At 43.1% G+C, this 26632-nt stretch overlaps 1 protein-coding gene across 4 annotated transcripts in view; it reads left to right on the top strand.

The window, feature by feature from the left end:
• The first annotated feature begins 2239 nt into the window (after positions 1-2239).
• Positions 2240-26632, top strand: part of GPM6B (glycoprotein M6B) — a 31037-nt gene continuing 6644 nt past the window's right edge. For 2 of the 4 annotated variants that reach the window (XM_009810575.2, XM_009810576.2), the window contains exons 1-4: positions 2240-2300; positions 9690-9809; positions 20541-20727; positions 24528-24684. In XM_009810575.2, coding sequence (XP_009808877.1) covers positions 2240-2300; positions 9690-9809; positions 20541-20727; positions 24528-24684 — 525 coding nt within the window. The remainder of the gene's footprint in view (positions 2301-9689; positions 9810-20540; positions 20728-24527; positions 24685-26632) is intronic. The other 2 variants (XM_059825801.1, XM_059825808.1) reach the window with 1 other exon arrangement.

Genomic DNA, 26632 nt, shown 5'->3' with positions numbered 1-26632 from the left:
GAACATTTTCTTTGTATAATCGTTATCCCAAATGTAAAGAAGTTGCCTTTCCTTTGTTGACTGTGGGATTTGAGCAACTTTTAGTAATGGTTAAAAGAATATGGCAAACACGTCACCTACAGCTTCACCTTTCAGCTGCTTCCTTGAGGGAATGCATTGGCAGTACATGGTCTTGCTGGGCAGGGATTTCAGTATGTGTATGGACTGCTGCGGGGGTGTTGGAGAAGGAGGTTGGAGAAATATGCCTTGCACCTGGGTTGCGGTCTCTGCTGGGGCTGCTGATTTGATTACCTTCAGGAACCCAACCCATTGCCTCACATTGGTTCCTGAGGATACTTCGTCCTCTACAAATCGACTTCATCCTGCTTACAAAAAGGTCTGCTGAGGTGAGAGCTTCAATGCAGACTTTTCCTGGACTCCAAGAAAGCTTTTTAGGCAAATGTTTGACGTCAAGTTTTGATACTGTGAAATGAAACCTTAGGGTAAGTCCAAGACCTCTTGGCAGCTGGGCTGAAGCATATGTCTGAACAGTAATGCCCAAAGCAAAGTAACAACTATGGTGACCATGGTGAGAGAAGAGGATTTGTGCAGTGATTTCTTGCAAGAGAAGGGAACTTTCTCTAAAGGTTGGGTCTGAGTTTTTTTTGTGCTTTTCACTAGGCATCTACAGAAATAAAAATGCACAGCAAAACTGTGGGTGTAGTATCTTTAACCAGAAGAGGCTGAATTGCAGCTACAAATCTTTGGACTGCTTCCCTCTTCCCACTCTCCTGGTTGAATCTGTTACATGGAACATGGCAGCATGTGGGTTTTAACATCCCCAGCATTTGCTGAATCTGCTAGGCATCTTTGCAGCCTGCAGAATTGGCTGCAGTGGCTGGACTAGCAAAGCCTGCCAGACCGCAAAGGCCACTACTCCATGGTTGCTCCATCATCCTGCACACAAAAAGGGCTGCCTTTGGGCACATCTGCCCTGTGCAGTGTGGCATGCTGTGAGGCCATTGAGACAAGCAAAGTGACAGGCAAGGTTAATTAGCCTCAGCACAGTACAGCCTTAAATATGTCAGTTACCTTGGGGTTTGGAAGGTGAATAATACCCCTATGTGGTGTTGCCTGGTCTGTGGCTCCCTGGCATGGGGCTGCTCACAGCAGGCTGGAGACATTTAAAGTCACCTCGTGCAGTGCAATGTAGACATGTCCTGGTTTTGTTGCTCCCAGAGCCAGGTTAGTACCAACTTGTTAGATCATACTACAGTGTGTCTCGATTTAGGGGAGCGACCAAACGTGCTTAAGAGCAGCTCTGCACTCATGTGTAAGCACGGCTTTAGGTCTCTCATGGCAGACCTCCTTTTAAAACCCAAGCTGTGTTTTCTTAAACATTTTATCCTTTAAAGTATTGCACGTGCATTTTAGGTCACTTGAGCTTGTTTCCTTTCTGTTTCCTTGCATTTTTTTGTGCTTTTTTTTTTTCCATTGGGCTTGCTGGTCAGGGAAAGAATTTAAATTTTCCATGTACATACATATATGCCCACTTTTGCTTTTACGCTTCTCTCACACAGTGTTTGCTGTGGGTGAGCGGAACTTGCTCGGCAAGGAAAGCAAACAGAAGAGAACAGACCCATTGCCCCCTGCCCCTTCAAAGAGCAGAGGGCATGTAGAATAAATCAAAACGTGAAGCATAATAACGAGGTCCCATGGGAAAGAGAGCCTTGCGATTGTGTGCCGGCGTGCACTCCCCTTAGAGACGGCGGCTGGGGAACTCACCCCACAGCAGCCGGGGGGCTCCTTTCTTTCTCGCCTGCATCTCCCCTCCCGATGTCGCCAATCCATTCACCACCGAGAGAATTGATTAACATTTGTTGGGAGCCTTGGGAGACACAGAAAGAGGGGGAGAGCGGAGGGCGAGGGGAAAGGAGCGCGAGCTGGTGATGCCGGTCCCCATGATGCGGCGAGTCGGGGCACGGTTGGGCGCAGGATGGCTATTTTATAGCTGGGGACCGCGGTGACGTATGGCTGAGCGCTTGCTGGCATGGCTCCTCGTGGACCAGTCAGCGGAGCGAAATTGAAGCTGACAAGACTTTTCTGGTGTTTTGGAAAGGACTGTAATCTACTGTAGGGGAGAACAGAGACGCTCAATCACCGCTGCTGTAAATAGGAGACGGAAGGGAGTGAGAAAGGAGGCGAAGAGAAAAAGTGCTTGCTGGGGGGGGAGGGGGGAGCGGCATTTTTGGTGGATGGTATGAAGCCAGCCATGGAAACTGCAGCGGAGGAAAATGCAGAACAAAGCCAAGAGAAAAAAGGTACCCAGGGGTCTAACAATAGCTTGTTTAAATCTTTTCATTCAGGGGGCTTAAAGAGGTTTAGGCCAGTTTTGTCACTTTTTCGAATAGCTCTTAAACAATCATTACTGCATCTTCGGGCTTTCAGCCGTCCTTTCCTGCATGGCTTGACAACAAATTAATAGAGCAGCAATCTTTCTGTCTGCGTCTGTATTTGCTCTGAATCTGCCCTAACCCTACCAGAAATGATGTTTGCAAAAGGAGTCTTGTTATTGCTGCACCTTTGACGGATTTTGGTAAAGGTGGTTTACAGGGATAGCGTGTGCCTGTGTGTTTGTATGTCGTTTTCAGAGCCGTAATCTGGTGTTTTCATCGAGACTAGCCATGTAGCAAGGCTTTGCAATGCAGTGTGGGAGACCTAGGTTATAATAACATATAATAGATTATAATATCACACAACCTTTCTGTAGTTAGCTTGGTGCCAAATACTACTCTTAATTTTAAATTCCTTTTCTATGGTGTCATCTGGCACCTTTTGCTTTTGTAGGGATCTGCCTGTGCTATGATAATGGGGAATAATGCAATGAGTTTCGCAACATTAGGTTTCAGGATGTGTTAATCACTGAGAATTGCTGCTTAATGGAGAGAACAATTCCATGGCAGCGGTTCTGTGGTAGGTAGACAGCAGGGCAGAAGGAGAGATGCTTCATCCATCCCGGTGTTACAAGTGATTTATTGATCTGGAGTGCTGAACTTCAGAGGGTAAATTCAGAGGGTAAAAAAAGGACAGTTTTGTTTTGTTTCTGCATCATATAATTTATGCCAAATAAATGTCCCTCTTCAATGTAGCAGACTACTGTACAAATAATAACAATTTTTTTTGCTAAATGATACAGCAGTAACAAAATTACTAAAATGTCCACTGCCTTTTTACATGAGTCATAGTATAGTTTTGAACCTGTTGTGTGTCATTTATAAGCAATCCAAGTACCTCATAGGCATATGCAGCTGATACACAACTAATGCATTTCCCCAAGTAGAACTGTTTCATTTATTGTTAAACAGTTCAGACATGAACGTAATGATAAATCCCAGTACTGTCCAGTACCAGATTTTGTTTTCCTACTTTGAATCTGATTCCTCCTACACACTTTGTATGGTTCAAACATAGCCTCAGTTTCAAGTAAATGAAATTTGTCAAGTGATTAGACATAGTACTACATAATCCTTTGGGGATTTCATAAAAGGAGGTCCACTGATGAGAGATTAAACTCTGAAAGCCATTAGTGTATGTGGACAATAACCCACCTCACTGCAGATTTTGAGTAATTAATGTACAAAATGTCCTAAATACCATGCCTATAAAACCATCTTGAACTCATAGATCATTCTTCAAAAATGACAGCAATTTTTTCTTCTGATTGATGAGTTTCTTTTAAACTGACAGAACTCATGTACAATAAACACTAAAGAAAGTTATCCGTATGCATTAGCAGCTGTGCAAAACGGAATGTGTTGCTGAGTGTGTTTATGATGAGTTTATGGTTTCCCTTTTATTTTGGCAAGGATGAAAGCACAACATGTAGAACAGTAAATCTGTTACCAAGTCAAGGTGGTCTATCTGTTGCTTTCATAGGATGCAAGCAGGGGAACTTCCTATCTTAATTTTACCACCATTTCCTGGTTTTTCTGTGATAATTTTATACTTCGGATCTGTTACTTAGGTATGTGTGTGTAACATTTCAGGGCTTTGTTCTTGCCAGTTCCTAATTTCTTAAAGTAACACCTGGTCTCTCACATTATGCTCTTTATTTCTATTCACTTAAATTCTCAGTATGTTTCACAGCAAATTAAAATGCAGGAAGGTGAAACAATCCTACTCCTAGTTTCAATAGCAAAATAAATAGTCCAGATCCCCCTGCAAAGTTACTGCCGTGAAGCAGTAATGTAGGAGGCATATTCCGTTTTGGGGGGCAGATTTTCCAAAGTGCTAAGGCTGTCAAGCCCAGTCGGGTTTTTAGATGGCTCAGCAGGCATCAGGTACCTCTGAAATGGCACTATTTTTCAAAAGGGCTCTTTCACCAGCAGCTCTCATGGAGCAAAGTGAGTTTTTTCTCTGTGTGAAGAAACTTCCAGGAAAATGCTGCTGCATTTTGGGGTATAAAACAGAAGGTGACCCCTTCAAAAATGTGTCCATTTATTGTCTGGACTGGATCTCCTGCTTGCTAGGCCTTACATGCTTGCCAGGCTTGCAACATTTGCTTGCAACTCTTAAGAGCCCACCTGGACTTAGCGTAATGGCTGTCCTTTATGAGATGCCCTAGACCCAGTGATTGTGAGGCAACCGCCACAGCTTGAAGCGATTGAAGTGCTATCACAAAGTCTTTTAACTCTTCCTCCAGAAATGAATTGCAAAGTCCAAGGAGATAAACCAACATCTGAAGGGGTTTGGGGGATGTCGCCGTTGCTAAGACTGAGCAGAGAAGATCCTGGGCATTTCACTTTAGGTATTCAGGTTCACACACAGTATGCTTTGCACTGCCAAGTTCTGGGGAAAGTATCTGCATTTAACTTATTAGCAAATTGTACTTTTAAGCTAAGAGGTGTTTTCCCTTTTCCAGAATTTTAAACTACAGGTTGTGGTTTTTAGTGCAAGGACCTCCTTAATGATGTATTGTGATTGTATAGAATAAATACTTGGAGGAAGTTGGGCTAGGACTACATGATGTCTATATCCAATGCTCCCTCTGCTCTGCAGGAGAATGCCGGAAAGCAATACTGCCCAAGCACTTGGGATGTGCAGCAAGATCTATTTTCAGTTTGAGCACCTAATACAGTCAGATCTGAACAGTGGTGTCGCATAGGTACTAGTTTGTGTTTCCCATCGTTGTGGCAAATGCGGATGACCAGCTATTTTGGATTGCAGCGTAGCTGAGACAATTTACACAAGCTAATGTCCCTTATGAATATTTACTGGTTGATAAATGAAAATGATTGATCTCATTTAGATTTTTAAAGTTCGCTAAATTGTATATGAATTCCAGTTTTGTATTTTAATAATTATTTTTGTGAATCCCCTGCCTGATTCAGGCAGTGATACTGCCCACATGATGGATTCAGGGTGTGTCAGACATCTGTTTCTCTGCACCCAGATGAGCGGCTGCTGCCCCAGTTTTTTTAATTGGAAAGGGAACAACACCCGTGTTGATGGAGATAAGAAATAAGTCAGCTTTATATTGCGTATCAGCAGCACTTATCAGAGGGGAACACCATGAGCAAGCTGAAGCAAAACGTTTAACAGATACTTTACAGGGCTGTGGGACAGATTGGATGAATTTTAAAGATAAAGGTTTACAAATTATTACAAATGACAGGGTTTATCTTGCAGGCATTAAATTAAATCAAAATGTGAGGACTGGGCATGCAGATTTACTGAGGTGGAATAAATAAGAAAAACGAAATGCCGTTTTGCATCAGAAGTGAAGGATATAGATCCTGATACACATTAACAGAGACAGGAAGTTTCCCTTTTCGTTTAACTATGAGAAATACTACCAAGTTGCAAAATTAAAAACAAAGAAACAAAACAAAACCCAACTGTGGATGACCGTGGTGAATTCAGCAGTTACACATGGGAGGATGGAAGAAAACCAATTATACTTGGATATAGTTTCCTTGTATGAATGCATACGATGTTCAAATTGCATGTGTTGTGCTGAAGAATAATGAAAACCAGCCTGAGCAGCTGTACCCAAGGTTCCTTTTAATTGGCTCTTCCCTACTAATGTGCTCTCGATGAAAGAAGAACTCGTGCTCAAGAATGGCTTTGAGCTTTGATTAGTATTTTCATGGTATATGAGGCGATGTTTCCGATTTTAAACTAAATAGACAAGTATGTGCTAGTAAAAAATAGAAAGAAAATACTTCTTTTAAACACAACTGTACAACTGTGTGCGGTAGAGTGAAGAGCTGCTGAAGTGTGACGTGAGAAAGGAGTGCATTAATGTGCAGTTTATTTCACTTCTAGTGCAGTTCTTTTTACGTGGTGAGCTTACGACATTTTCACGCATCACAGGTAGATGTATTTTTCATTACAGCAAACTGAAAAAATTGTCTTTTTTATATATATGTTATGGTTATTAGCCAAAATTCTCAAAAGTACTCCCTTAATATTAGACTCACACAGTGATCTCAGAGCTGTCAAGCTGTTTAAAGATTTTTGGTATGCTACATTTTTTTTTTCTATTTCAAGCAGCTTATTGGTGTTTCAGATTCCCTGAAAACAGTAACTGCTCTAAGTCTCTGAAGGATACGACTGTAGGAAGAGAGGTCCAGCTCAGGGAGAATCTGGGACATGCGATATTCTGGGGATAATAATTTGGCAGGCTTAGTGATTTAGGTTTTAATGAATAGGATTTGGTTTCTAAATAGGAGGGGGTTGAAAAACGCTTGGAGAAAGTACTCATACTGGTCTGACTGACCTCATGAGAGCAGAAAACCTAGACATATGTACCACAGGATATAGTAACAGGGAGGGAAAAAACCCAGATGGCACTGTACGTGCACAGTAGACTCTGCAGTTGGGAGCAAAGCGGCTAAAAAGGGGAGAGAAGAGGGGTGGGGGGAGCCCCCTTCGGTTACTCTGACCTTTCCCCCTTTTCTGGCCAGCTTTGCTCCTAATGCAGCATTTTTCACCAGACCGCCAGATCATAAACGACCACACGACATCCCTCTCTTCACTCCCATGGTCTGCTTTGTCAGCTGCAACAGATGAATGTCCTGTTTCCTCCAAAACCGTATGCTAAAGGCAGCAAGCGTGAGGATCTTGGGCACTGGGAATTTTATTACAGGCATGCAAGATGATTCATCCCAAATGAATATTGAATACCACAGTCGCCATCAGCGTGCCTGTGTGGTGTGACATGAAAACTTTGTAAGTCCTGTAGCTGCTGCATCTGTACAGGATCAAGTACAACCTGGGTTCAGGCAGGAGCCCTCAAGCTGAATGAGCTTGGCTGTGCATGGAGAGTATCGTAACCTAGACCTGGGAATGCAATTAGTGTAGTTAGTCCCTCAAAAAGCAAGAGATAAAGAAGTCATTTAAACCTGTTTCCTTCCTTAACTATTCAGGGTACAGAGTTAAACTGTAATTCATATGTACTGTGTGCAGTAGCTGTTACGCCACTGAAGCCTGTGGGACTTTTGACCTGGTGGTGATTTTGCATGAGTGGGCCTGGGTGGGTCCCAGCAAAGTCACCAAAAGATACTCTTCTACTTCAGAGATCGTGCCAGGCATGCAGTCAGGGCTACCAAACAGCCATTGCTAAGTCATTCTTTGCAGAGCAGTGGAAAAACTGACATTCCTTATGGAGTTTGAACCATCTTCTAACGAAGGGAGCCCTGTTACTGCAAAATCAGAAATTACTAATTAAAAAACCCTTAACTTCATGAGTATTTTCACTTACAGAAACAGTGCTACAAAATTTACTCGCTATCTCCACGTTTCAGGGTTTGATGTTTGTCCCACAGCAGACAGTGGTGACTTCACCAGCATCTCCTCTGGCTAAGGGAGAAAGGCAGCTGCCTGCTCTCCTGCTCTGAGCAAGGGGGTTTTGTAGCTGCTGCAGGAGAAATCTCAAATTGTGGGTTCAGGCCTGGTAGGATAAAAGCCTTTTAGTGCCAAGGGTTTGGTCTAGATGCTGCTGCAACACAAATGAAGAATTTTTTTCTTCCCAGAAGTCTTTGCAGCTGGTTACTTTTAATTTAAAAAAAAAAAAAAATCTGAATCTGTTACTGATGTCCAGTAAGTAGCTTCAAAAAAACAGGGAGCAAACAGTTGGGAGGGAGAGGGGAGGCGGTATGCAATACCAGTGAGCAATTCTGTTATTTTCCATTTTTTATCAAATTAAATTATTATGGCGTCTCTTGTGATCTCATAAACAGGATTGTTCCTGTGTAAGCAGAAGGAGATGATATCATCGTGAGTGTGCACAGCCATTTTTGAATGATGCCTTCAACATATTGTGAATTCAGTTATGTTTGTAAGAAAGGATGAGCTGTAGAAAGCATAATAATGTCTTCTAGGAAAAATATGCTGCCTGATACCTGCTTGCTGATTTGTGTGTGAGTCGCAGAGAGGGGAGAAATACCAAGCCACAAAGTGTCCTTTAGAGAGCTATTGATAACCAAGTTTGCATCCCAAACCCAAAAGACTGTTTTAGTATTGTAGTTCATTTGCTGGTGTAGAAGATGAACAAATTCTTGTTTCAAACCTCTAGATCCAACATGTGGATTCAAGGCCAAGATTTTTTCTCTTTTTGACGTATGCAAATGTAGCTGTGCCGAACTTCTTGTTGCACCAGCAGCAAAACCACATGAGAGAAGGACCAGGTCCAGGACCTTCCTAGCCCCTCACAGGCCAGAAATTTGTGGCATTCCTACTCCCCCTGCCCTCTGAAATTTGTCTCTGATCTAGTCTACGCATCGGTAGATGGGTTTTCAGCATCATAAGCTTCACTTCGTCCACCTGTCCAAACGCTGCTGAATCGGATTTATTTTGGCCAGAGATGATGGTTAATTTCTCATTTAGCCAGTGCAGAGTGGGAGTCTGGTGCATTTTAAATAAAGATCTGTCAGCCTTGACAAAGCCATAGCGGTGCCAAGGGTGGACATGTAGGTTCAAAAGTGGTCTGATGTTGTTTTGCCAGTGGCCTCTTTCGGGGGACTTGGAATCCTTGTGCCAATGAGTGTGCGATGAGTATGCGAGCAGGTCAGATGTGTTACTGCGCGTGGGGTCTCGTTGCTGAGCTTCATCTGTCCTCTGAAAAGGCAAGGAGAAGGATAACTGCTGTCCTTCATTGTAAACCCAGAACAAGTCTGTTCTAACATGCTTGGTCCAGATTTCTGGATGTGAGCAAGAGACTGTGTGAAATAAAGCCCATGACTTTTTTTTTATGTAAGAAAATAACTGAGCAAACTTGTGTGTTTGCCCTACCTCTACACATAACACTAACAATTTTCTTTGACAGATTTAGGGTCTTTTAAAAAAAACAGGTAATGTGGTTTCCCATGACTTTGTCTTCCTTTACTTCTGGAGCAGAGCTCTTTGCCATGGACAAAGAGAGGGAGATGTGAGAGTGGGTGGGGGGAAAGGAATAGAGAGTCCTTCCTTATGTGTTTAATTCAAATCCTGGGTGGAGTTTTAGCGGTTCAATCTTTTTTAACACCTGTGTGAGCATTTCCCTGTCGATCGTCCCTCCCACCCCCTCCCTTATTTTGTAAGGTTATGTTGTTTCAGTTCTGAAACTACAGCGTGTTTTTCTGGGCTCTTATTTTTAAAGTTAAATGACTGAAAGTACTGAACTAAAAACTTGCTGGTGACACTGACTTTTTACCACCTGAAATTGGCAGTGATCACCAGACCAGAAATGGAAATTGGCAGGTACCACTGGATGTACAGGAGTTCAAGGCCACACCGGTACCATCATGTGCCAGCATTGAGAGGCAATATTAGTCCTTTGGGGATTCAAGGTAAATAAAGGGCTGGGTGAAAGGGAAATGGAGAGTTCAGAAATGGTAGTAGCCAATCTAATGCTTTGCACTAGTGCTAACAATTTAAGATAAATGTTCTTCTATTTTTCTTGTTTTGTTTGGTAAGGCTGTAAGGAGTTTAGTTCTTTCGTATGAATACTTGACATAAATTTAAATATGGTTGTTAATGCTTGAAAAACAATAATGTGTGGTGAGCGACACCTCCCTTTTAACTGTGCTGCCCGACTGCTTCAAAACTGTTTACACATGAGACAGCGTAGTATGGGTTTTGTATGCAGGTGAATCCATCAAACTTATCAGCCACAAATGCAGTAATTGATATTAAAGCAGTGACAGCACATCTGATTTACCGGTCTCCTACAATATGGTTCCTAGACAATATTCCATGGTTTTGTTTGCATTTTTCCCTTGCTAGAAGCAGTAAGTGCGTATGTCAGAATCTAAAGGAGGATTTTAGCTGAGGCTTTAAAAATGGTTTGGCGATTCCACATGCTTGTCCTTTCGATACCTGGCTTGAAACCTCAAAAAAAATTCCTGTTTTGTTTTCCTGAAGCTTCATTTTAAGAGTCTGGCGGGAATTCAGTTTTGAAGCATCTCAGAAAGAAACCTGAAATACATGATTGATTGCATTGGAAAATTCCAGTCTGACAGAGGGTTAACACAGCGAAGGATATAAATGCTCAGAGATAGCATTTGCAGCTAGCTCTATCCAGCAATCCTCTTCTCTTTATGGAGCTGATTGACTGAAGCCTGCTTGACAGCTTGTTTGCTGGAGATGCCTGCCTCCGCATCAGAGACTTTAAGAGGAACTGCAGGGGAATATTCACCAAAGCTTGCTGCCTAATCCTTCCCTTTTCCATTATATTTTCACATCCATTTGTTCTTTAGGATTCAAATGTTTATGTATTTCAGAATGGCGCTTTTTTTTTTTAAATACTTAGGTTGCAAATCATGATCTCCATCTTCAATATCAATATTCATTTTGGCCATATTTTATGACAAATTATGTGGGTGACAGGCTCAGGGCTCCCAGAAGACATTCTCAAACTTCAAATCAGTGCATGTGGGATATTTTATACATGGGAGAAATGCTTCAGGAAGGAGCTATAGATTATGAATGCTGCCTTCCTGGGGAGGAGGACACGGAGGGAGCAGGCCAGATGCCTGGTTATCAGGGTCTTGTGCCCCTGTCAGCTGTCCCTAGTGACGAGACACGTCCATATGTGCCAGCACAGATGAGCCAGGACGCAGAGGAGACGCACAGCCTTCTGTCACAGCAGCTGGGAGTCTGGCACCTAAAATGGTGCTAGAAACCCTTGTTTAGGCAACTGAACCCTATGCAGGCTGCCTTGGGAAGCTTCCTGAAATAACATGCAGGTAAATGTGCCCTGTCATGGAGGAGTTGAAGATGAAAGGGTTTTTGCTGATGAGAGTAAAAAAAAACCTGACCAACAAAGCCCAGAAATACCAATTCAGGGGAAGGTGCTTTAAATGGCTGCACTTAATGAAATGAAAAGATTTCTAGGCAGCGATGGAAACGCTCTGAACAGGTCTTGAGTAAGACCAATCTGCCAATGATGGATTAGCCACAGTGAAAATACTGGTCTTTGCTACTTTCCCTTAGTTTGGAGGGAAAAATGTCACTTCAGTTACAACACAAGTGACAGCTGTAACATACCTCACTTCACTACTGGCATACAGCTCCTCGCTGCTGGGTGGCATTGGCTAGTGTGCTGAGATAAACTCTCAGCTTCTTTGACAAGCCACATTATATCTTGGGTGCCTTTGCCATGTAGATATTTCTACTTTGTTTCCTCTGTCAGTGTCCGAATGGACATCACTAGGAGAGCACCTTTGTGCCAGTCCTCATGGCATCCACCTTGTCTCCCAAGGTTTCCACATACGGCATGATCTCCCCTCCCCATTCTAAGTTTTAATCCGGCACTTGAGCAACAAGGGAAGAGTCAGTGTGGGATATTCACTGCGCTGCTAGAGCCAAGACATCCCCAGAACACCTGCAAGCTTAATGAGCCTTTCAAAACGCCTAAAACAATTTTTTTTTCCCAGGAAGCAAAGTACGCTCTTTTTCTTTAGTAAGAGAAACTTAGCAATGGTTGTTTAACATGAGCTTAGCTGTAGGCACTCTTCCAGGCTGGGTGGGCGTTGTTTGCTTTATGGGAATCTTTTTTTTTTTTTTCTTTTCTTAACTTGCTTCCCCCAGATGCTGGGAGGTGTTTCAGCTGCTTTGTGAGTGCATAAGGGCATGCGAATGTGGAGTATCTCATTGAAACAGCCTGTTCCCTTACTGAAGCAAGCTTAAATTTTGAAAATGGTGTGGTGGGGACTCAACTGGGGAAATACCTTCATGAAAGCTATTGCAGGGCAAAGGACTTCTGCAGCTGTGGTTCAGGTTTCTTACTGCTCTTCTAGTTCCATAGTTGGGTAAACATCTGGGAAGATCTTGGCAGCTTCGGTTATCTCTAAAATGGAGAATTTACCTTCTGAATCTTAGATCTGCCAGACTGAACCCCTGCACACATACTGGTTTTGGCCCTCAGCTCTAGGGAGAGAGAGGTTGTGTTTCTGTTTGCTTCTTTGTAGCTAGGGAGGAGTCAACTGAGGAAGCGGTTGGTATCGGTGGCTGAAATCCAGTGTGGCAAAAATCTTGCTCTCTTGCTGAGTGCTGAAGGCTGATGGAGAGTGAGGTGAGTTACAGCTGCCAGAAAGGTGGAGCTAAGAGTCTCAACTCCAGTCTTCCAGGTAAGAATACTCACCTTTGATTAAAGTAAAGTCAGCTTTAAAAATCATGTCAGCCAAGTGCAGGTGGTTCTGGAGGATGATTGAATCAAGGAAACCAAAACATCCTTACAGAAGGTTTCACAGAACTGCTGAAGCAGCCCATGGGACTGAAATTCTTAGGTGCTTTTGTACTTCCCCCAGTGAGCTTGTCTAAGACCTTCAGGCATTGGAATATCTTTAGCAGTCTGCCCATTGCTTCATCTGTTTTACCAATTTGGCTTGAGTTTGTCCAAAATTATCATCTGGGCTGGCACCTACTGAAGCAGCAGTTCTTGCATGTTGACCCTCCTGAGTGTTTCTCCAAGAAGGCAAAAATAGGTGAAGTGAGGGGAGGGAGGTCAGGGTGAGGGCAGAAAGGAGGAATGTCTTCAGGCACATTGAGCAGTGAGTTGTTGATATGTCAGCTGGGAGTTACAGTCGCAGTTTGGACCAGAGGCTGCCCTTACTGGTGCAAAGTGTTTGAACTTTGAGCTCTGTGTGTCAATGAGCCCTTCCACATGCTCAGGCTGTGCAAAAGTCCCAAGGGCTATTTGGGATAGTAAAACACTAGAATGAGTCTCCAGGAGGAATAATGCCAAAGCTTATATCGATACTACTTGAGCTATCCCTTATGTGGGAAGTCTCTTTTTAAACCACCAACTTAATTTTTTTCTGCAGAAGTAGCTTACTGCTAAAAAATATCCATCCTCAAGGTTTCCCATATAAACCTGTTTGAAGTAAGGCCTTTTCCAAAGTATAAATAAGGTATTTTTCTTCTGCTGTGGTTTCCACTGTTTTGTAGGCCAAAAGTAAAACAGAGAAGACATGAATAAAAATAAACAAAGTTCTGCCTGACCTTTGTCCAAGAGCAATAAAGCTGGACAAGAACAATTCTCTTATCCCACTATCTCATGGTTCAGAGGCATTCTTCCCGTGCAGGTCTGACTCCTTGCTCACACACAGCAAATGCCTGGGGTGGGCGCTTGCAATAAGCATGGATGTAGTGATTCATACTTCATAGATTGCAGTGTCTGAAAAAGACACCTTCAGAACACCTGTGAGCTTAATAAGCCTTGCAGAGGCTGGGAATGATATAGATGGGGAGTGTGTGTATTTCAATAAGTTTGAAGAAGATAAATTAGATAAGGCATGTAAAAGACCATTCGGATCATCTGCCCTCGTACGAAACAGGTTTGATTCCTGCAGTGGGAATGCTAATTTTTTTTTCTATAAGGACTGCTGGTTTGGGCCTGAGATTTGAAGAAAAAAGGGGATTATGTTTACTGCTGTCTGTTCTTAGAGTCTTCTCTGTGTCATTTAACAGCATCCAGAAGAGAGAAATCTTGCCTTGGTAAACCAGACTTTTCTACAATTTGAACGTCATGTTTTCTTTAGTGAAAGAAAAAAAAAATTAGCTTTTTCTGTTGATGAACATTGATAAGCTCTGCAAGGGTTTGTTTGTGGTTTTCTTTAAATCATGTTAGAAAAAAATGTGCTTGATTTTAAACCTATGCTTACTGTATTTTTGCTGGACTATTCAGGAGCAGCTTATTATTGTTACTTATACAGTACCACAGAGATACTTGGTGCTTTGCGGATTTAAAACAGGGTCTGCTAATGGTGCTTCCAGGCTGAGATGCTTGTTCTTAGTGTGCACCAGTTGTCCTGGTTTCTCTGTGCCTGTTCCACCACAGAGGGCAAGAACAAGGGTTTTTAGTTCTCTGCTACACAAGAATATGGAAACATCTAATGAAATTTAAAGATGGCAGGCTTAAAACTGAAAATGGATAATAGATCCCTTCTCGGAAGTGGCGAACTGGCTGTATGTCTCTTACGTATGTATCAAGAGTATCTGGAGAAGTTGTAATTAATGCTGACAACCTTCAGAAAGGAGCTACTTGTTCTTTGAGTAGCTCTTAAATAGTAGAGATTAGGATGAGATTTGCCGGATGGATCAGACTACCCCAGACCTCGCTGCATTTCACTTGAATGAAGCATCTTGTGCTAGTCACTGTGAAGGATGAGAGTGGTGGTCTTGCTGGATTTCAGGTCTCATCCTTTGTGACAACCCTGATGGCTGTGGTCTCCAAAGGTCATGTCTTCTCTATCATAGATACTATGCTGGCTAGGGAGGAGTATTTACTGATTTACAACTCTGGAAGAGGGGGATGCAAACATAGGGGAGAGATTATCGATCCGGCTAGACTAAAGTACTCTTGCATTAAGTTTTCTGGTTCTCATGAAAAGTTTTTTCAGTATAAGTTAATTTCACAACTTCTGATGTGGGCAGGACAAGAAGGCAAAATTAGGAAAGGCTGAACTTGAAGTTTTCTGTGGAAGAGCTTTAAGAGGTTTGTGGGAAGAAAATAAAGGATTTTCTCTATTTGAGCTCATCACTTATTTAGTCTGTTTAATGTACTTAATCCAAAAGTGTGGTGAGTGAGCACTTACTGTAATTAATAACAGAGGTTTTAGTTTTGTGTCATGTTTTGTAAATCAGCAAAATTTAAGATGAACAGGAATAGGTAAGGATAGAGCTTCAACAAAGACATTGAAGTGATTTAATACACAGCCTTTTTATTTTAGTGCCCCTATTAAAGTGTGGAGAGAAATTTGTCACATGCTTTAAACTTACCCTTGTAAGATTAAACGTTTTATCTTATTGTACTGTTGCCACTGACCCTTGGCTGCTGGTGTGGGTGATAGATGTGAGAAGTTATCTCACTGCCAGGTACTGGCTTATTCTCACACAGGGAAGAAGGACGTAAATTCCATTTTTGCTTCTGAGGTATTAGTGTATTCCCGCATCCCTCACTGCTTCCCCCATAGCTGTCAATCATGCTGTAACGTATGAAAATGTACATCCTAGCATGCATAAGCCATTCAGAATGGAGATTATAAAAAAATACAGTAGGTGGCAGAAAGTAAAATTGGTATTTGCTTCCATTGACATAAAGTTCATTTTCTGAACAAAGATCCATGGTGGTTTAGGACTCTGATGGTATTATGCACGCTTGGTATTGGGTAATGTTCAGCACCGGGGAAACAGGAGGTGAATGTAAAGTATTGAGCTCTTCTCTTACATTTATTTGTGAATTGGGAGTAATGCTCCCAGCACCAGGCTCCTGTGGATGTGTAGCAATGAGCCTGATTTACATAGATAGCTGCATTTAAGATGTTAACATCTTAAATGAAAGCACTAGATATTTAGTGCTTTTTCTTTCCTTGGGTCTCTTGCAACCTTCCTTTTGTTAAAACAATTCTTCCGCGTGTGCTCCCTGACCTATGGTGCTGAAGCCAAGAGAGATTGTGGTTCTGTGGTGGAACATGCTGTGTAATTTTCACCATGTATTAACTGGACAGGTGTCCAACATGCCAGGATTTCTAAAAACGCATTACACAATTACAGGAAGTAAGTGATGAGAAAAGATGGTACCCATGGCTTCATCTTTCAGAACAGCAAGACACATTTATGGGACGGGAAGAAATGAAACTTCTAAGGAAAAGAGAGTGGGAACTAACTCAGAAAATGGCCACAGGAGCCTGGAGGTTTAGCTCCCTGAAATGGAGAGCTTTTCAAACCTCCTTTCAGGTTTTCTTTGTTCCTTGGGTTTTTGTTCCATAGTGACCTTGACTATGGGATCAGTGGTTTATACCTGGGATACACTGAGGCACTTAGTTCAACCTAGGAGGAGTTTGAGACATTAGAGGACAGGCTGATTTTCTGTCCGGGAGGTGTGGACACTCTTCCCTTACATCATGCTTTCCATGTTTCACTTTGAGGGACGGCTTTGTGAACATGTTTCTGTCTCAGCTTTTCAAGTCTGGGCTTCAAGAGCTGATGTGTGAACTTCCTAGAGCAAGCCCTGGGAATACTCAAGACAGCTATCTGATCCCATTGCATTGTCTTTTGTAATTTCCAAAGCACAGATTTTGTCATTTCACTCCATCTTGACCGTAGTAGGACGAATTAGAGTCTGAGAATTGCTTTTTTTTTTTAAGACCACTTTCCATTAATTCTGCATTACCTTGCTTTTCTGAGTTTCAATCTTAAAGCCATACTTAAAGTACCAAAGAAGGTTTAGCCATGCAATTGCCATTTGACATGGGAAATTGAATGGCTAAGCCACTGCATATATGCAATAGCCTGTACACTGCTGAGTAGATTGTATAATTGTTCTTCATACGTTAAGCAACCGAACGCTGATTTGTGTGCATATGTAGGTTCATCCTTTACCAATTTCCTGTGACTGATAGTTTCCAGGAGATTAAAAGAATAGCCGGTTCCTGTTTTTTCTCTTCTCTTTATTTTTGTCCTTTAGCAAGAATATTTTTGTGTGTATGTGTGTTTAATAGCATTCATTCCCTAGAGAATAATCTCGGTCCTTGTTTTAGCTGGCCTCCTTCTGAGAGTGTGTTAAATCTCTAGCCAAGATCACAGGCAGCTCTGGGCAAATCATTGGGCTGTTATTAACCTGCCTCCATGGCAACTGCTGCTCGGCAGCCTGAGGACAAAAAATGTTTTTATTCTGCTGAGTTGCACAAAAGGTTCTAGCGATGCCTTGCACAAAATGGCCACTGAAAGGGGAGATGCAGTGTTGTGTGTTTGTGCTGTACAGTTTCATATTTAAATTGTTTTACTCTGTTGTGTTGCAAGTGGATACACAGCTCAAAGGTTCAGCATGTTGGCCATATGGAAAGTAAAAACTAGCAGAAAATTGGAACTAAACTTATTTTAATACTACTGATTTTTGTCAGCTTGAGTTCACAGGCCTTCAGCCTGCAGTTGTTATCAGTGTGTTAGCAAGTTTTTTGTGAGCATGAACTAGGCAAACATCATCATGGGTTTTTAGTTGTACTGTATGAAGATACTTGCGGACTTGGGGTTACAGAGAGATCATAAAGCAGGTTTCCTGGAAAACTTTCATTTTTTTTCAGAAATCTGATTTGCTTCAGTGCTTGTTTGGGAAGCTTGATAATCATACCTTAGTGCTTGATGAGCTTCAAATTTTAGCTGTTTTTGAAAGCTGCTCTTGGCAGTACTGCTTTACACTTGCTTTAAAACAAAATTATAAGATCAGCTCTATTGCTCAGGCTAGGCATGAATTTAAGCCGCTCATAAAGAGTGTTCACAGTGGGATCTGTGGAGGGTCTGGCAGCCCCAGCACCGTGATGAGGTTGTGTCCCGCAGTTAGTTACCCTCTGGCAGGAGGATGTGCAGCTCAGCTGTCAATTTGGGTGCAGAATGACTATGTATGGACGGATGCTGTCCCTTGGAAATGTGCCCGTTTGGGATGCTTCCTGCGCTTGCAAGCTGGCAGCGTGCTATTTCCCTGTGAACTGAAGTCTCTCTGCTTCCTGCTTTAGTCTTGGTGCGAGGGCAAGTAGTTTCTGCAGTTCCACATTTGGGCACCTTTCTCTGCCTTGCTCAAAACAGTGTGGTTGCTTTAGACACCTCTTAGGGCGTCCCTTGGCTGTGGTCTGCCCTGATACAATGAAGGCCACCCATATATTGTGATGCCTTTTTATTTGGGCTGTAGAGGAAGACACAAAGAGTATGGCCACATAGATGCTGCGTGCAGCTGCCAGCTGCTGGGAGGTGAGAGGGGGTTTGCCACTGTTGGCTTGTGTTCGAGGATCTGTGGATTAGTGGCAGATATTGTCGTGTGTTTGGGTAAGGGATCTGACAAACTCCCCAGGGCGAATGTTCTGCCAGTGGCCTGGAAAGCCAGCTGTGCCGTATGGGGTAGTGGCAGGACAGGTACCTAGTTGGGGCGGTGTTAATCGTCAATCCTGGGTCTACACCAATTTTTAGTTTTGTCAAGCAGGCTGCTCCCATTTTCTGAAACCAGCAGCTTTTCTTTTGACCTTGTCAGTCCCTTGGCTTTTGCTTCCAGCTGTTTTTATTTCCTGTCTTTGATGGGATCCTTCTGGGAAGCAGTCTGTGGATCAGCATGATTAGGTGATCAACCTCCTCTACACCAAGCAATGATCTAGTGTTTAGTCACCTTCTCCTGTAGGAGTGCAGCCAAAAGGCCATTCGTTTTGTGCTGGGCTGTGGCCACATGTGTGTTGAGTGTTGCCTGCTGGATCAGAGTGTGGTTACTCTTGGATAATCCTTCACTGCTAATCCTGTGCCAGGTGCAAGCATTTCTTGGATTAACTGTCGGAGGTTTGGGCCTGACCTGGGAGCAGATGCTGCAGAGGAGAGCCAGCCTCACGTGTATGACTGCTGTTGCATGTGGCTTGTGATCTGCACCCAGGCAGATTCCCCAAAGCAGGGGATCGCTCTGCAAGGTCTGGTGTCTGAACTTGACTCTGGACCTCTGTGATAAGATGAAAACCAGAGATTATTTCCTCTGATAGTGTGTATTTGGATTTTGTTTGACTCATCACTGCTAAGCTGCAGTGTTTGTTCATTTGGCAGTATTTTTGTCATGAAGATAGTTCCTACTGAGTGGACTCCAGCTGTGGGCTTGACTATAAAAGCTTCCCAGGCTTGCTCCTGTACAATTAAATCTTGTCTGTATTTAGCGAAGTGGCATTTCATAAGTTATTTCAGTGGTGATAGCTATTTAAGCCTGACTAGGACACTTGCTAGTGACTCTCTAAAAGAAGAGTTTCTCACTTATGAAATGGGAAAGCTTTCAATTATCGAATGCATATTATTCCCCAGTGCTTCACAGAAGTGCCTGCTCTGCAGCTCATTCGTTAGTCGGAAAGGGAGGGAGATGAAAATAAACTTGCCTCGTGTGGCAGATGGAGACTTGCTGATCTTTGCGAGGAGTTTTTGGGGTGGGAAGATGTGATGTGATGAAAGCGTTCGCCAGCTGTCTCTGTGCCTTCAAATGCTTTGTCCATTTAGTGCCTTCCTGTAGAAGCAGCGGGCTGTTCCTGCAACGTGCAACGCTGGTCACTCCATTAAGCATTGTCTTAATGGCTTGTGTTTTGCGCGGTTGTATGAAATGCACATTAATGGAGACAGCTTAATGCCATCACCCTGAAGTAATGAATTGGTATGGATTGCCATTACCATTATAGTGCAGTTAAAAGCTGTGTTTTGTTTCCGATTTACATTTCCCAGCCCTGCAAGCAGATGGGTTTTCAGGTCGTGCAGTTGGGAGGAACCTGGCAATTCAGCTGCAACCTCCTTATTACAGTGTTTGTAGAGCAGCAGTTCTGGGGGGAGTGTTTTGTTGACACAGACTACTTAAACAATACATTTCATTAAAACTATGATTATGCTACTGCAGAGTGTATTCAGGGATCACTGTAAATCCAGTGTACCCTATAAAGCTGGAAATGTATTGTCTGTATAATACAGCTTCATCTCACTGCTATCCATAAAAATTGCTACTCTTTGGCCCCCATTCAATTTTTCTGTTGTTAAAATATCTGTATCACTATAATCTTATACGGATTTATACAAAAAGATACTCGGGAGCCATGGGAGAGTATAGGGTAGTTAAGTTGTGGAGACCTAAATGTGTTCCTCTTCCAATGAAAGTGCAAAGCATCTTTTACTTTTCCAAAGTCAAGTCTTGAGTATTTGCTTCTCTGGCTTCCTGAATGGTGCCACTGTAGCTGGTGCTCCTGCCATTACTAATGCTGAAACGTGGTGAGCTCTGTATGTGCAGCACTTCAGACAAGTGATTTTTTTTTTTCTTTTTCCATTTCATAGGCTGTCTCATTGATCCTCTTGATCCTGTAAGGACAGGAGCACTCAGCCCGCGTTCTGAGCTTTGAGTCCATACAAACAGATCTGCTTTAGAGGGTGTTGCTGTCTTGTACCACCTATAGATTTTTGCTTAGCATGTCAATGCCTGGGCCTTTTAGTCCTTACGGCTTTTACCAAGGGGAGGACAGATATTCTTTTCCTTGTAATTTGCTTTTTGCTTATAACACTTATTTTGCTTTCTCTTTTCTGCTTAGGTTGCTTTGAATGTTGCATTAAGTGCCTAGGAGGAGTGCCATATGCTTCGCTTGTGGCAACCATTCTCTGCTTCTCGGGGGTAGCGTTGTTTTGTGGCTGTGGCCATGTGGCGCTTACGGGAACCGTGTCTATCCTCGAGCAGCACTTCTCCACGACTGCCAGCGACCATGCTTTGCTGAGTGAAGTGTAAGTATGCCTCCCATTTCCATTATTCCTCATAACACCCTCATGCTAAACGAGTAGAGATGGATTCAAACCTCAGTCTCCATCCCTGAGTATTGGGTTGCTTGTTTGTCCAACAGCACTCAGTGGTTTTTTGGTGTTCATGCACGAAGAGCCAGAGTGTGTATCCTGCTTAACCTGTTTATATTGGGACCAATACTATTTAATATCTTTGTCAGTGCTGTAGATGGTGGGATTGAGTGCACCCTCAGCAGGTTTGCAGATGACACCAATCTGAGTGGTGCAGTTGATATGCATGAGGGAAGGGATGCCATCCAGAGGGACCTTGACAGGTTTGAAGAGTGAGCCACTGCGAACTTCATGAGGTTTAACAAGGCCAAGTGCAAGGTCCTGCACCTGGGTCGGGGCAGTGCCAAGTATCAATACAGACTGGGGAGATGAATGGAGAGCAGCCTTATGGAGAAGGTTGGGGATACCGGTGGATGAAAAGCCTCAGATGAGCCGGCAATGTGCGCTTGCAGCCCAGAAAGCCAACCGTATCCTGGGCTGCATCAAAAGCAGTGTGGCCAGCAGGTCGAGGGAGGTGATTCTGCCCCTCTACTCCACTCTGGTGAGACCGCACCTGGAGTACTGCGTCCAGCTCTGGGGTCCTCAGCACAAGAAAGACATGGACCTGTTGGAGTGGGTCCAGAGGAGGGCCATGAAAATGATCAGAGGGCTGGAACACCTCCCCTCTGAAGAAAGGCTGAGAGAGTTGGGGTTGTTCAGCCTGGAGAAGAGAAGGCTCCAGGGAGACCTTGTTGCAGCCTTTCAGTGTATAACATGGGCTTATAAGAAAGATGGAGAAATGCTTTTCGCCAGGGCCTGTAGTGACAGAACAAGGAGTAATGATTTTAATCTGAAAAAGGGTAGATTTATCGTTTGTTGGTGATACACAGTTTGAAGGGTTTGAAGGGATGAGAGGAATAACACGGAAGTGTTGTTCTGTCCACCCCCCCTCAGAAGAAGGTGGACTAATATTGTACGAATGAGAAAAAAAGGGAAAAGACTGGAAAGAGCTTAAATGTTTGTCTCTGCAACCGTAGCCTTTGGAAATAACCGCAGGTGAAATATTCGGGGCTTTTGTGTTCCCAAGGCTTCTCCATGACACCAGGCGAAGGCCTGGAGCCCTGCGTCACGGCCTGCGCTCAGCCCTGCTGGCGCCAGCCTCTCCTTCCCCTTGACGCGGAGGGACGCGCGGGTCCTAGGCTCGGGGCTGGTGGTCCGAACACGCTGCGTCTCATCCGGCCCCTCCAGCTGGACTGCCAGGCTTTGAAAAGGCTTTTGTCCGGCGGCAGTGAGGAATTTTGCTCGAGTTGCGGTTCAGGACGACTGCGCGCTGGTGTCGGGATGCTGACTGGGCCTGGGTTCGGCCTCCTGCCCGCTGCTTACCACGGGCCAGCACGGCCACAGGCACAGTGCACGGATGGCCCCTGGAGACCTCTCCATCCCAGGGCAGGGCGGCGGCGCAAGGGAGGGCAGCCGAAACCTGCTGAAAGCCGCCCGAGGGCTCTGGGCGGGGGTTGCTGTGCAGGCCACGTGCGTCTGTGAAGAGGGGTCTGCGCAGCATGTGCTTGTGGGCCAGTTTGCATGCACTGAGCCCGAGACTTCCACGGCTGGGTTGATGGTTGGACTTGATGATCTTACAGGTCTTTTCCAACCTTAGTGATTCTGTGAATTGACCTCTTCCCGTCCCTTGGAGCACTGGCATCAGTCCCACAGCACCGTTTCGGGGCTTCTCCCCCTTGCAGGACCCCCTGTGCCCAGACCTACCACGCAGCTCTGGGACTGCAGCCCACTGGGGTCCTATGTGACCCCCCCAGTGCCTCCCAGCCCAGCTGTGGCTCGGCACTGCGTCCACAGCTGCTGTGCATGAGCCACAGGGACCCTGCAGTTACCCACAAAACTTAGCAAGAAGTAAGCAGCTGCTCTTCAGCGATAGACTAACAAAATGTCCTTATGCTTGTATCAGTCTTCGTTTGAGCAAAATAGAAGAAATTGTCAAAGTAGCCTTAACAGGCAGCAAGTTTTAAATTTTGCAGAATTATTGATGTTTCTTGTCAAGTCAGCATCAGCTGGGGAAATGTCTAATTCCTACCGAAGCAGCTGAGGTCTTAGGCTCTGTGGAGGTCTAACAAGGTAAGGGAAAAGGGGTGCTAGAAAAGGGTAAATAATTTAAGGCCAAAGAGACATAAAATAAATGAAAAATATACTAGTAGGGCAGCCTTTGTGGAAGGGATTTTTAACAAGGTTTCATATTACTAATTTCTGGTAACACGCATCGAGTTCCTCCTAGACTATTAATGATGGTGAAATTAATTCTTCTCTCTCAAATGCTGACTTCATTTTTTTTCATGCATACGGCACAGGTGCAATAGATTTATCCTGCTATTTTTAATCTGTTTGGAAAATAAACATAACACTTCCCACATGTAATTTTAAATGAGGAATATCCTGTTTTGATACAAGGGATGTGCTATCCATCTGGATAACATTTAACTATATAAATGGTCTTTAAGCTAAAACATGCAGATGCTCCTTGGAGATGGACATGTATGCCAGCAGCTACTTATTGGAGAGTGGTAAGACTTGAAAAAAACATCTGAGGAAAAATATACTTATCCTTAGAAAACTGGCAGTATGGATGTATAAAATTAACCTCTCTGTTCTATGAATAGCTTCATCCAGAATAACCATCCCAACAATCAAATTATTTTTAAGAAGGCGTAAGTTCTGCAGAAGTTGTGCTAATAACAAAGTATGATTTCTGGAGACCAGAAGAAATGTTGTGTGAAAGATACGGCATTCTGGTCCTCCAAAACAATCAGGTTCAGATACTGAATCTGATTGATAATATTTCGAAATTACTCTTTCCATGTACTATTTCCATTTTCTAACCAGAGTAAAAATACCATAAGAGTGTCATTGTAGATGGTAGATTTCTAAGGAATTGAGAACCTCCTCACATCATATCTGAGGGAAGTGCCAATGCTACGTGTCCTGCAGTCTTCTTCCTCTGGACGGCTCCAGAGTACCTGAAATGGAAGCGTTTCCTAAAATTTTTTTTTTTTTCCAGTTTTTTAAAATTTAATTACATTTTGGGGAGCTCCACACTGCTGTGACTTGAGGCACTGAAACTACCTGCTCACTTGGAAGTACCCTCCTGGGCTGCAGAGCAAACCATTCCTCAGGAAAAGTCACTGCACATTTGCTGAGTTTTGTATCAGAGAAGGATAATTGAATTGGCAAATTTTTGCCAACATTCATTAACTGGATATTACAGGTGGAAACGGCAAATTTCAGGGACTGCTTCCTTTCCCTAAGACAAAGGAATCACCACAGAGCCTCGTAGTTCAGCCAATAGTTCAGCTCCAGCCTTTGCCGTTTCAAAGTCCTATGTTGTCCCTGTCAGACATTTCCTGAGTTAGGTGTCAGGATTGATAACAGGAAAAAAAGACCTCCATAGTGGAGGCATGAAATGGCGGTTTCAATCTGGTGATTAATACCAGTCAGTGTAAGAACTGCAGCACAAACAGGGGATGCTCAAGCAGATGCAAGACTAATGCGCATCAGTATTGCTTACCTGTAGAAGCAGGATAGTTGTATCGGTGCTCTCCTGCAGCCCGTTTCCTAAAAATGCATTAAGGAGACTTGAACTGTATTTCTACAAGAGGAGTTGTCTCATACCTATTATGATTTGGGAGGACTGACTTTGTTTTTGTAGGACTGAAGTCTAATTATATCTTTTTTCTTTTCCATTTTAGAATACAGCTAATGCAGTATGTAATTTATGGCATTGCATCATTTTTCTTCTTATATGGAATAATCCTTTTGGCAGAAGGTTTTTATACAACAAGTGCTGTGAAGGAGCTGCATGGAGAGTTCAAAACGACAGCCTGTGGCCGCTGCATTAGTGGAATGGTGAGTAGCATTAGAAATGGGAACAGTTGTCTTTGCTTGCTAAAACCTCTTGGGCTCAGTTTGACTCCTGTGTTTTTGAACCACAATATATTGTTGCCTTCTTTGTTTACCTCCTTATGGGTGGTCAGAGTCAATCCCTGTTGCTGGTCCCTCTTTGAACTTCGATGCTTGGTCAAATGCAAAATCTGCAGGTGGACTTTCGGGGTGCTACTGTGGCCTCCCCCATCATAAAGCTGACCCACTGGTCTAAATTAAGTTGTTGGAGACTGCTAACTTTAAAACACTCAATTTGAGACAAAATTAAATTTGTGCTTTTAAACACAGAGCACACTAGCGATGATTCAAGGCAGACTGTAAAATGGCTGTGATTTGCAGAGCTATTTAAATAACAAACTGCAATGACTTCCATAGTCAATTCTGCTTGAGGATGTCTGGATCCTTCAGGCAAACAGTAATGAATGAAGCTTCGCAACATCTTTGCACTTGAATTAAGTATTGCTGTCTTGCTTTTGCAGATGGCAAAAGGCATACAGATGTAACAGTAAGTCTTTTTCGCAAAGCTGGAACACTTAAAGCCTTAAAGTTACAAGCCATCTTCCCTTCAGTATACTTCCGTATTAGAACAAAATTTTAAACAAAGTTTAACTAAAAATAAAACTTCAGATTCTCACCCACGTTGCCCCCTAGGGCGCACTCTGCAAGAACAGCAACATAACTATGTTTCTGAGACAGGATTTCAAAGCTGTTTCTGAAAATCTGAATTCAAAGCTTGTAGTTATGGAGGAAGCTAAGCAGTATGACAGATTGCCCACGGGAAAGTGTGGGTGAAAAGAGAAGAGGCTTTTGATGCGATTGTTGCGTTTTAATATACAATTTTTATCCTGTACTTAAATACGTACTTTCAGCTGGTTGAATACAAAGGAGATGCATGTTTATTTTCAAGAGGGTTAACAATTTTCCACGGTGCTGTTGGATACTTACTGAATTTTCAAGAGCTAATAAAAATAAAACATCTGATCATTTTCCAGTTAAGCAGCTATTCGCTTGCTCTTTTTCTAGCAAGTATGATCATCACTGAGGAGCAAAATTAGATCTAAAGCAGTGTTTTCCAAAGATCCAAAATACAGTAGAAACATACACATACCTGCATCTCATTAGTGCAGACAATTGCTTGTGCAGTTGAGTAGTTGCAGGCACATGATTGTCAGCTGCTTACACAAATAGCAGTGTGGTACATGGAAATACAACAGAGAATTTAGCAGCTGAATAATGGCTTGAAGTGCTGGTAAGACACATCAGTGGTTAGTGGTGGCAGTCATGGCATAAAAATGCCTGTATGCTGCTGTGTAGTGGTAAAGCTGCTTAAAACACCAGGGTTAGAACAAAGTTTGCAAGGAGATATAGTATCTTAACAGACTAGTGGCTGCAGCTGGGTATGGACAACAAGCTTTTGGACATACAGTGATTTTTATTTTTTTTTTTTTTTTTTTTTTTGCCCCTTTGATCAAGAGCTCCTCTACTTCTTCCTCCGTTATGTTACTGAGTAAGGTCCTGAAAGGCGGTCCCATCCATTTTGCATAAGGTTATTACAGAAGACAAACTTCCAACTTTCCTAAATTATTTGTGTTAACTGTGGTAATGCAGAATAGCCATTTCCCACCGTTATCGCATTAAATGTGAGAGTGAGTGTGTTTTTTTCCTGGCTATTTTAGGAGTTAAAGGCTTTGTGTACTTCCTCTCATGCACACTTCTACATATATGTATGCAAACCCATATTTTATGTATAGTGTATCTATAGAAATCCTTTAAACTGGTCCACTTGGTCCTTACCAAAATCCAGAGAGAGAATTCTCAATTCTCGCTTAAAACATACAGGTCTGGTGTATAGCACTGTCTAATACAAAACAGGGTATTTCATTTCAGTTGGGTATAAATTAAAGGCTAGCTG

The sequence above is a fragment of the Gavia stellata genome, chromosome 1, assembly GCF_030936135.1.
Source record: "Gavia stellata isolate bGavSte3 chromosome 1, bGavSte3.hap2, whole genome shotgun sequence".
In the NCBI taxonomy this organism is placed as follows: Eukaryota; Metazoa; Chordata; class Aves; order Gaviiformes; family Gaviidae; genus Gavia; species Gavia stellata.
Note: the sequence above shows the minus strand (reverse complement) of the source record. Positions and strands in the feature narration are given on the sequence as shown.